The sequence below is a fragment of the Diadema antillarum genome, unplaced genomic scaffold, assembly GCF_040938485.1.
Source record: "Diadema antillarum isolate AM-2024a unplaced genomic scaffold, OU_Dant_1.0 seq00001671_RagTag, whole genome shotgun sequence".
In the NCBI taxonomy this organism is placed as follows: Eukaryota; Metazoa; Echinodermata; class Echinoidea; order Diadematoida; family Diadematidae; genus Diadema; species Diadema antillarum.
In genome coordinates, this window is record NW_027272368.1 from 678,486 (window position 1) to 690,336 (window position 11,851).

An 11,851-nucleotide genomic window follows, 5' to 3' on the forward strand; every position below is an offset into this window, starting at 1 on the left:
ATGGCGGATGGAGAGAAGGAGACTTGGCGATTCATCGTGCTGCTAGGAAAATGTGGCATTTCTTTCTTCAGCCAGGGCCTACTCAAGTCATATAGCATTCTCGTACCAGTCATGGCTACGCAGTTTCGCTCATCGTACGCTATTGTCGGACTGATAGTCTCGATGCAGTTTACAGCAACCTTTCTCTTCTGTAAGTTTTCCCAATGTAATTTCCATTTTCATGATTTTTCCTTTGAAATCCTTCTGAGGATACCGTTAGATACAGGTCTAATTGCATCCATTCATATCTTCTTCTTTTTTAGAATCTGACTGTTAGTTGTGACTCAAAACTTACCATAGTAAGACTTCTTCTTCTTCTTCTTTTGAAGTGAAGTCTACATTCTGGTATATTTCATAGATCATAAGCATGATAAGTATTTTATGAGTGTACGCACTGCACCTGTGTGGTTTTGCATGCATAGATCCATTACCGCTGCTTCCGAACATGATTGTTGTAAATTGGGATATATTTACAGACTACCAGTAGATGTACATTCAAACACATCCAACACACACACACACACACACACATACACAATATATACTTACATGATTATATATAAGATATATATTGAAGACTATAACTGGTCTCGTCGAGTTGTCGAGTGCAAATCATTGTATGGAGCATATTACAAACGTAGGTTCAACCTTATTAGTTTATTTGTGTGTGTGTGTGTGTGTGTATGCGTGTGTGCGTGAGAGAGAGTGTCTCGCACCCCGTCCTCTTGGATTGGGACCATTTAGAGGTGTTTCAGCATGTTTTTCACTCTGATTTTATATTTTCCACCACATTAAACTTTAGGCCCTTTTGCCCAAATGATGATCAAGAGATTTGGCCCACGACCCACATCACTCGCTGGAGGTACTTTAGCTGGCATATCGATCTCCTGCCTGTATTTTGCAAACACACCCTTACACATCGGAGTTTTCCTAGTTCTCGCAGGTGAGTCATACGGTATACAGTCATAATTGTTCAATCTAATGCACAAATTTTGAAAAAGTCATATCCCCAAAGATCTGGATATACGAACTCAATTCCCTTGGCTCTCAGAAAAGTTTCCCCGATTATGAACTTCCACAAGTTTCAACTTATGAAGAAAGGGTGAAAATGAATTTCCCAAAATTTTAATTGTATGTTTCCGGTCATGCTAATGAGCTATCAGCCAACATGGATCGCGATGATCCATGGCTTTCAAGTTCAAGGAAATCTGCTAACGGTAAATAGTCGAATATCAATATCAGAACATGAAATGACAAAGGTAAATAATCATGTCGGAGGTTAAAAGCTAACTTGTTAATGGTGGAAATGCCAGGGGAAATGTTCAATGAAACTCAATTACAATAATATCGGTAATGACATACAATAATGGCACGATACCCCTTAGCGCCTTTATGCCTCCGTCTGGAAGGGTGGCTGAAGGGTGCATTTTTTTTTTTTTTTTTTTTTGGGGGGGGGGTGGTATTTGTCAGTCCGTTTGTCCGTCCATCTAACGGCTTATTAACAAGATTTCAGGGACAAAATCGCTTGGCAAATGTTCTTTTTACCTGTCCTAGCTTTACTGCATGAAGTCTATACGCGCTGATTAGGTTTTCGGGTAATATCTCTCGTGTTTTATTTAAGGTCAAAAGTCACTTAATAATAATAATACAGGGTACTTATAATGCGCCAATTCCACATAACTAATGTGATCAAGGCGCAGTAGACAGTGGTAGAAAAAGTGAGTATTAAGCAAACATGCACATGAAGATGAATGCCACAATGATGACGATGGGAAAAAATCATCACATACAATTCTACTGGAAAACGGTTACGTATAAATGAGTCTTGAGGGCAACTTTAAAGGAGTCAACATATAACGGATAGCTTGAGGCAACTGATTCCATGGTAAGGTCCAGCATGTGCAAATGACCGATCCCCCATGATTTCTTCGTTTTTGGAACATCAAGCAATCTACAATCGGATGACCTTTTAAACATCTGGGAGGATTATAAAATGTCAGCAAATTAACATCACACTCTGGGGCAGATCCGTGTATGCAATGAAAAGCAAGCAATAATCATTTGAATGTAATGCGATTAAACGGGTAACCAATGCAATGAGGACAAAACAGGGGTGATGTGAGTATTTCTGTTTGTGATGGTTTTGTTTTATTGTTTTGTTCTATTTATTTTCCGTATAAAAACAACAACAAAACAATAATCGTACAGTCAACAGAATGATATTTAAAATACGGCTGGATTGCCCTATAGCTGTGCCTACACGACACAGCTGTTCTACCGAGGGGTCCAGGAACAGAGTAAATTATAAATGTAATAGAAAACATCGAATGCGAAAAACAAAAAACAAACATTACTATAACTTTTAAACAATATCTAAAAAAAGTGAGCAAAAATTAAGTAACACCCCACCCACCCATCTTACTTTATAAACTTGAAATTTATCTTGATATGAACATTATGAAAAAAATGACAGATACAGTTTAACATCATTAATCATTTTATTAAAACTGGTTACACTTAAACAGCATTTGGGCGCTGAAGGTAATTCATTATAACTGGAAGCTCCTCTGTACGAAAACAATCTTCGACAATATTCGGTTTTGGGTTTTGGCAGTGAAAGGGTACCATTTGAGCGGAGAGAGTAATTTCGGGACATGGGGAGATTAAATAATTCTTTAAGATATGGGGCACTGTAGTCATGGAGACATTTGAAAACCATGGAATTTAAATGCTTTTTACGCCTTACGTTTAAAGAATCCCAGTTTAGAACTTGATGAATTTCATGATTTGATACATGCTTATATGGATTTATCCCAAGAAATATCCTACCCGCCCTATTTTGTAACTTTTGTAATTGCGAAGTATATTTCAGCGAGGCCGAGTCATAAATCAAATCGGCATAGTCAAACAGAGGAAGTATAAGAGAATTATATAATAATTTTAAGCATGTTTCATTAAGAATATGACGAAGTCGACCAAAATATTTTACAAGTTTACCAGCTTTACCAAATAATGCATTGATGTGAACATCCCACTTTAATTGCTGGTCAAGTGTAACTCCAAGGTACTTAACTGTTTCTTTGTGTTTGATCGCCTGCCCACATAACTTTATGTGAAGGGTATTGCGGCGTGATAATAAAGAGCGAGAACCAATCAAAAAACTCTCAGTCTTTTGGAGATTTAGACTAAGTTTGTTAACACACATCCAATCGTACACTCTTTTAAGATCGTTGTTCAGAACGTTTTCAATGTGGATAGGGTCATTATGTGAAAAATATGACACTGTATCGTCTGCATACAAGTGAATGCGATAATTCTTTACTTGACTAACAATGTCATTAATATAAATCACAAACAGAACTGGCCCCAGGATAGAGCCCTGTGGGACACCATGATGTATATCTAAAAAAAAAATTGACATAGAAGAATTTAACTGTGTTCCGACTTTTCGATTTGTTAAATAGCTTCTAAACCAAGCAAGACAAGCGTCAGAAAACCCCATTCGCTTTAGCTTTTGCAACATAATGAAAGGATCCACCGTGTCGAACGCTTTCTACAACTCAATGAAGATTGCCCCTGTGTAAAGACCTTTGTCGATGGCGAGCAACCAGTCATCCGTAACTTTTAACAAAGCAGTGGTGGTAGAATGTTAATCTCGAAAGCCTGACTGTGCTGTAGATAGCAAATCGTTTGTTTTTAAATAACTTGTAAGCTGCTTTTGTACTATTTTTTCAAGAACTTTTGAAACACAGGGTAAAATCGCAATGGGGCGATAATTTGTAGGACAAGATAAATCACCGGACTTGAATAAAGGAATGAGTTTGGTCATTTTCCACTGAGAGGGAAAAACACCTTCCGCTAAGGATTTGTTGAAGAGATGTGTAAGTGAAGGAATTATGACAGGGGTGGAAATTTTCAATATGTGCATAGAGATACCATCTAGGCCCACAGATTTCTTATTCTTCATGCCCATTAATGTTTTGAACACTTCATCCTCGGTTACAGATACAAAGTCGAAAGTAGATTCAGTACTTTTACTTTGATTGGCATCACGTGATACTTGGGATATTTTTGACGGTAACTCTGACCCAACATTTGCGAAATAATCATTAAATTGATTTGCATGAGATATAATATTTAGATTGGAACGGTCAGTTTGTGATGAAGTTTTGTTTGGCATAACATCTTTTAGAATATTCCAAATTTGGTTGGAGTTTTCAGCGGCAGATAATTTGTTACTGTAAAAGTTTCGCCTTACCTTCCTGATTCTGGTTGTTACACTGTTTCTCATTGTTCTGTATTCCTTCCATGAATTATCATAGCAAGTTTGTTTATTTTCTTTTATTGATGAATTATTTTCATTCACAAAATTCCATTTGGCTTTATGGGCTTTTGCTTTTAGTTTATCTCGTTCCTTTATTAATTTTAAAATATCGGAAGTCATCCAAGGGGACGGTTTACTTTTTACACGTTTTTGGCGGCAGGGCATATGTCGATTTACAACCTCTAATAAAAGATTTTGCCAAACTTCAACTGCATCATCTAGGCACGTGCAATCATACACCAATTGCCAATCTTGTGAGGTTAAATCCTCCAAATATGTGTCTCTAGAAAGATTATTTAGTTTCCTGTAAGTGACTATACGAGGAGTTTTATGCTCATGGTTAGATTTCCAGATCACATAACACAAATAATGGTCACTAATCCCTGTACAGAGAACACCATGCGACTTGATCATCTCCTTTGAGTTACAAATCATATGATCAATCAGGCTCTTAGAATTGTGACAAACTCTTGTAAACTTATTTGTATTTAATTGGATTAAGGAATATGTCTCATTGATCAGATTAAGACGCTTCGTGTCACTGTTAAGAGAGTGTTTCATTAAATCACAGTTGAGGTCACCCATAACAATACTGTTATGATTAAAGCCATCTAAGAAGGAAATCAGTTCTTCATAATGATCAAGAATGTCAGATTTACTATTTGGAGGCCTATACCATGATAAAAATATGAACGATTTCACACATTTACTCGGATATATCAAAATTGGTAGGGCTTCCAAGTAGTTTAATGAATCATGATCTAGCAATTCAAATTGTAAGTTGTTTCTGATATAGGCCTATATAGCAATTCCACCTCCGTTCCTGTTCCTGTCTTTCCGAACTATTTGAAAACCATCTGTATCAATTTCATTGGTCAAAATAGAATTATCTAACCAGGTTTCATTTAAAGAAAGTATATGAATATCATTCTGCCTAAGTAGTTGTCTGATTTCGCAAATATTTCGGAGTAAACTTCGTACATTCAGAGTGATGTAATAATTTAAGGCCTTTTTATTTAAATTCATCAAATTCCAAACTTTCTGAAAAAATTGAAATTCCAGTAGTAGTGGACAAATTCGTATGTAATGGTAATTATTTCTGATTATTTGTTCCTCTTCTTGTTTTTCAATCACATTTACAGGAAGGGAGGAAAAAATACATTTTGAGCACATCCAATCAATGAATTTATGGTTAGGATTATCGTATTCCCTTATGCTAATACCAACACATGAGGCATGAACCCAATGACAACAAAGCGTACATTGTAGACCTCTTTGGTTACTTTTGACAGGCTTAGTACAACCTACACAAGGATAAGCTATTCCCATTGCAAAAGAAAAAAGAGGAAAAAAAAAAGAAAAAGAAAAATATGAACAGAAAAATCTACAGGAAACGAGTGAAAATTCACTCACACAAAAACATGAAAAAGCACCATTATTGCATTGAAATAGTACTTGAAACATGTTAATAATCAATAATGCCACAGGGAAAGATCATGTAAGTGAGCATATTTGGAAACAATTCGTTATAGGAAGTAGCTCGAATGTCATATAAAATCTAAGTCACTCTCTCTAGTGATTAAACGTTTCATTGTTCTTCCCCCACTGGCTGGGACTAGAGCAAAGATTCTGCCGTCAGAAGGCCACGCTGCAAGAACCTTCGAACACTCTTTCGTTTTTTTAAGCAGTTCGGCGTTTGTCTTCGTGAGGTCCTCTTCGATCCCCATCTTCGTCCCTTTGAGAACGCGACGCCTAGAGAGAACCACTTTGCGTACGCGATAGGAGACGAACTTAACGATGATGACACGCGGACGTTTCTCACGAGGCTTGTTGTTCCTGGTCACTCTTGCGTTTCGTGACTGGGGCTGATCGAGATCTTTTTTCGAAGACAGTCTGTGCGATCGCTCGATGTCATCTTTCGAGAGGGGTATGTTAAGCTTTTCTTTCGCGATTTGGCAGATCAGCGCATCTGTATCCTCCCCTTCTGATTCGCTGACACCATGGAACCGCAGACAATTGCGCCGGGAGTATTGCTCTTGGGTGTTGATTGCCCGCTGAACCGTGTCCAATGTGTTTTGCTGTTTGTCAATGACTGACTTCAACTTGGCGATCTCCTTGTCCCGTGCATCAACTCGACATTCCAGATCCATTATTTTTCGCTTCACTGGTCTCAATTCGATGAATGATGTCATTCAGTTCTTCATGGACAGCTTCTTTGACTGCTGTCCGGATAGTGTCGATAAACATCGATCCTTTTATGTAGCGCTGAATGGCCTCGTTGACAATTGGTGCAATCGAAACACGTGACGAGGATGGCGCCATGTTCAGAAAAACACGTACGATGGAAGTTGTGTCAGAGTCAAACACACGCAATATTTGGACGAGTAAATGAAAAATACTACTCAATATGTCAAGTTATGAAGTTGATAAACGGTGAGGCGAGGTTATAAAATCAAGGTGATTCTGAGAGAGTCGTTGACTCACGATTAATGGCAAAAGTTAACTCATTATTCGGTGTATGTGATCAGAGAGAACAGAACACTAATAAAACAAAGTAAAATGTTAAAATATATGCGTTCCGATCATTGCAGCTAAATATGTGGTGCATTCATAAAAGGCTTACAAATAGGCCATGCTGTTCAGAGTCTCAGCGTCACATTTTGAGATCATAGGTTCGTAAGTTCCGCTTACCAAATTCAACCAGTCTATACGGTGACACATACATGTATGTAGAACGTTACACGTCTCGAGGTCCGTATGCGTAACAACAGTAGATGTCTTGCACCTTCACAACAAGCACGGAGTATAAAAGTTCAATAAATGATACAACAGTGACGGAATCAAGGTGTTTGCTCACTAGAACTCCAGATGAAAGCCAAGTGCAGACATAAGTGACAATAAACACATAACATCCGCGAACAAAATGTGAAAATGGGTAATACGAGCTGCTGAATTTTGCAATTTTTGTAAGGCGTGAAAGTTGAGATTGTGGTAGCTGAAATAGGAGTGCATTGCCAAAGTCAAGCCGGGACGATATAAGAGCATGAACTATTTTTTTCTGTGGCTGAACGAGAGCAGAGATTTGAACAGACATTGTAGAATCAAATAATACTCCAAGATTTCTACACGATTTAGATGGAGCAATAACCACATATTATCAATCGTTAAAGAAGGAAGACTGACCTTGTCCAGTAGAACTTTGGAGCCAATAAATAACAACTCTGACTTTTCCTGATTTAACTTCAATGAATGAGAGCTCATTCACTTTTTGACATCATGGATACAAGCCTCAAGTTTCTGAATGATGTCAACGACATTGGTTTGGGTAGGTAGAAATGATGTACACTATATATCTGGATATCATCAGCATAACAATGATAGTTAAAAGAGTGACAATGTAGAATCTCTTTCAAACCAGTCAGATAAATAGAGAAAAGGGCTGTGTCCCCAACAGATCCTTGTGGAACACCACAGTCTAATGGAGCAGGATCAGATTTTGCATTATTAACACAAACAACCTGAAACCTGTCAGATAAGTATGACTTGAACCACTCAAGAGCTTTACCATCAACACCTAATGACTTCAAAGTATTCACCAGAATCGTATGATTAACAGTAGCAAATGCTGATGATAAATCAAGCAGTACCAGAACAGTAATATTTCCCTCACCCATATCTCTCAAAATATCATTGGATAAGTTAACTAGTAAGGTCTCAACACTATGATGCGGCGATATGCTGACTGACGGTTATCTAAGAAATTATTCTTCAGCAGATAGTCTGATATTCGTGAAAAGACAACACGCTCAAGGATCTTCGACAAAAATGGAAGGTTCGATACAGGCCGGTAATGCTGCAGAGCCTCAGGATCAAGGGATGGCTTCTTTAACAAAGGATGAATGTATGCTAACTTCAATGAGACTGGCACTGATGCCTGCTGAAGACTCAAATTAACAATGTTGGCTATTATAGGTGCAAAAATCTAATCGCGGCTTAAAATGTGATATTTCTCCCTGTAACTTCTGGAATAAGCCCTCAGCAAAAAAAAAAAAAAAAAAAAAGAGAAAGTACACACTTTTTCAAGTTTATCTTTCTCATAGACTATCTGGCTAAAAATGGTGTTTTATATACCATATTTTAAGGTGATTTAATTAGTTATCAAGGTGATTTAATTAGCTACCAACCTATATAGTAGGTCAATGAAAATGTTAACCTTACGCATGAGTGAACACATTTGTATTTCTACTCCAAGGCACAAAAGTAAAAATTGCAAAATGGACAAGTTGATATTCAAGCGTATTTCCTCTTCAATATGATAATTGGAACAAAAGACGAATTTAGCGCAGTAGAAATGCAAATCAATTTGCAAAAATCAACCTATGATCTCAATAATGTCTCTGTAACCCTCCAAAGGTAAAGAAAGGCAAAAATAATCGAATAATGGAGGAAAATAAAGAATCTTCTGTGAAATCCGCAGTCAAAAGACATAAGAGAAAAATTATGGAATTAAGAAAGTTAAATTTGAAGCGTTATTCCAAATTAAGAAAATTGTAAATAAAATTTTAATCTTGAATTTGTCTCATGCATTCTTAAATTCCTTAATCAAAGGTAAAATGAAAAAAAAATTGTAGATTTTATCACCTTTACGGCTTATTCCCTATGTCATTTAAAGTTTGAAATGATGGAAACTGCTTATGTTCCACCTTCAATTTCCCCACTAGGTTTTTGTTTTGAAGACAAAGGGAAACAAGGGAACGGAAACTTATTTTTGCTGTTTCATTCATGTCTCTCATTGCGTTAAATTGGTCTTTTGTTATCATTGCTATCTTGGAAGGCATTTGCAAGTGAATTTCAATACGTCCAATTCTGCAATTTTTACGTTCCTGCCATGGAAGACAAAAACGAATGTGTTCACTCATGCGTAACATTTCCCTTTGCATAAACCTACCAGGTTGATAGGCAATTGAATAATCTTTGATATGTTATATGACACATGGATTTTTATCTTAAGCTTCTATGAAAAATATTAACTGGAAAAAGTGTTTACTTTCTCTTCTTTCTTTTTTTTTTTGCTGAGTGTACATTAAGTCTATGATTATTAGTATTATGTAGTATACAAGTCCAAAGACACTGTTTCCTCATTTAACGGATAGAAACAGATTTGAAAGTTTTGTGTAGAGAGGGTGAAAGGTAAGTCCTTGGTAACTGGTTAGTACTTGGTAGAAACAGTCATATCTATCAGAAGTTGAGACATGCCATAGTCTCGTGGAGCAGGCGAATTGCTGTAATTCAATCTCATGTTACTCTTACTCCTCCGACATTGTTTACTTTTGTAAACATCATCCCATCCCATATAGGAAAGATGGGAAATAGCGCATATATGTATGTCTTTGCCTTTTCCCAAAACTAGGGCATAAATAATTAGAAAGGAGAGTTTGTTTCTGTAGGTGTATATTCTTCGTAATAACAAGTATTCTTACTGCGCAGGACTTTTTGTTGTTTCTAGGAGTATTTATGTAATACATTTTGTTTATACGTTACGTTGCTCATATTTTCTTTCTCTTTTAGGTCTCGGTTTTGGGATGCTTTTCCAGACTGGCTACGTAACCTTAAAAGACCACTTTGGTGATCAATATGGTTCAATGAACACTATTTCAATATTGGGCACCGTGTTAGGAACTGCGGCGTTGCCAATGTTGACCAAAGAACTATACGAAGCCTATGGCTTACATGGAACTTTCCTCGTGCTTGGCGCGCTCACTTGCAACCTTATTGCTGTTGGTGGAACAATGAGGTACCGAAGAGTGACAGAGAGGGTGCAAAGTTATGACGCTGATTATATGGCCGTACGATCATCTGAACCTGCAGAGTCAACGAAGAAAGAAGATGAGACCAGCATTGACTGCAATAAGAGTGAAAATTTCGGTAATGAGTCCATCGCTCAGTCAAGCCATCGTTTTCTGCGATCTGCGATGGAAAGTCTTCGTCTGTTTCTCATGGAGCTCTTCGCCATTCACGCAATAAAGGAAGAACGTTTCTATGCCACTTTCTTTTTGCCTTGCCAACTGTTAATGGAATTTGTCTATGTTGGTTGGACCATCTTTTTGGTGTCCTATGGCCTAAGCATTGGGATAGACCCTGCCCTTGCCCCGTATCTCACTGTCGCAAGTGCGGCTGGAGGAGTGATTGTCAGGATTTTCTTGACGATTCTTCAGTGTTTCAAGCCTCGATGGAATCCACACACATACGTTTTGCTCAATGGTATTACTACCGTCGCACTCTTTCTCTACCCCGTCAGCAAGTCATTCGAGTATACCATGTGCTGTTCAGTTGTTGCCGGCATAGGGTTACATGGATCTTACGCATGTTTTTATGCAGCCATGGGCATCCTTGTAGCCCCTAACAATTTCCCAGGAATCCTTGCAATGTCTTTCTTTGAGACGGGACTAATGACAGCTGGAACTGGTGCATTGGCAGGTAAGACTCAAAAAGAAAATCAAGACATAATCCCTGTGTGTCTTTAAAGGTTCGAACAAAGATAACCAGAAAATTTTCATGTGAAAGAAAATGAACTTTAGACGTTTTAAGCGGTAATGTAAATAATCTTATCGTGTAAGTTTGAGTAAATATTATTTACACGAATAAAATGTTGCTGCTAATCATACCTCTTATGCCACATGAGCTTCTGCACCGCATCGACGTGCCAGAAGTGAATGTCTTGCTCTCCTTTTTATTTCCTCTTCAAGGCATTTTTTTTTTGAATGTGAAGACGTTATCCCGCCTTCTGGGACATCGTTTTATTCAAAAGGTATAATACTGTAATTAGAATTAATTCATCATGTAAAAAATGTGCAACGTCCAGGACTAATGACAATGGATAACGATTTACATTCAGTAATTTTCACCTAATCCAAAATTTATACCATGTCTCCATCTTGTTATCTTTTCACAGGATATCTCTATGACGTCACGGAATCATTTGAGACAGTCTTCATGATATTTGGAAGTATGACCTCAGTGATTGTTGTCTTGGGTTCCACCTACCTCTTTTTCCACAGAAGGAAAGAAGCAGCTAGAAAGTAGACTACATTATGTGGACCACAAGAGTGCGTGATCACTATGGCGTGTTGAGCACAGGAGGTCCGTAAGCTGTTCTTGAGAATCTTGTGCGTTTTCCATATGTTTGGACAGTATCGAAAGAGCTATAGAGTTTTAAAAAACAAGGAAATAACGATATCCTTGTCAACGAAAATACGCCTTTTGAAGAAGGAAAAAACATAATGTACTCATTCTTACGTCATAATAGATGTCTTGTAGTATGTGCACTTGTATACATTACCATTATGTACATAAGATAAGCATTAAAACTCATAACATTAATAGGTCCAATGCATCATTTTACAATCTTCATGAGAGAACCAGGAGACATTGCATATCAATGCCTAAAGAATTTTAATGAAATTTCATCGGAAAAAATCGTAGCAAACA

The 11,851-nt window shown here is 37.4% G+C and overlaps 1 protein-coding gene across 1 annotated transcript; it reads left to right on the forward strand.

The window, feature by feature from the left end:
- LOC139711577 (monocarboxylate transporter 5-like) lies at positions 1–11,446 on the forward strand. Its single transcript, XM_071623455.1, has 3 exons — positions 1–190; positions 9,932–10,840; positions 11,316–11,446. Exons 1-3 carry the CDS (start codon positions 1–3, stop codon positions 11,444–11,446), a joined length of 1,230 nt encoding a protein of 409 aa, XP_071479556.1.
- Positions 11,447–11,851: the final 405 nt, after the last annotated feature.

Excerpts from the sequence above, each read along its gene's own strand:
- LOC139711577 (XM_071623455.1), top strand. The coding sequence starts at position 1 with ATGGCGGATGGAGAGAAGGAGACTTGGCGATTCATCGTGCTGCTAGGA. Across the intron at positions 191-9,931 it reads TACAGCAACCTTTCTCTTCT|GTCTCGGTTTTGGGATGCTT; the intron begins GTAAGTTTTCCC and ends TTTCTCTTTTAG. Across the intron at positions 10,841-11,315 it reads TGGAACTGGTGCATTGGCAG|GATATCTCTATGACGTCACG; the intron begins GTAAGACTCAAA and ends ATCTTTTCACAG.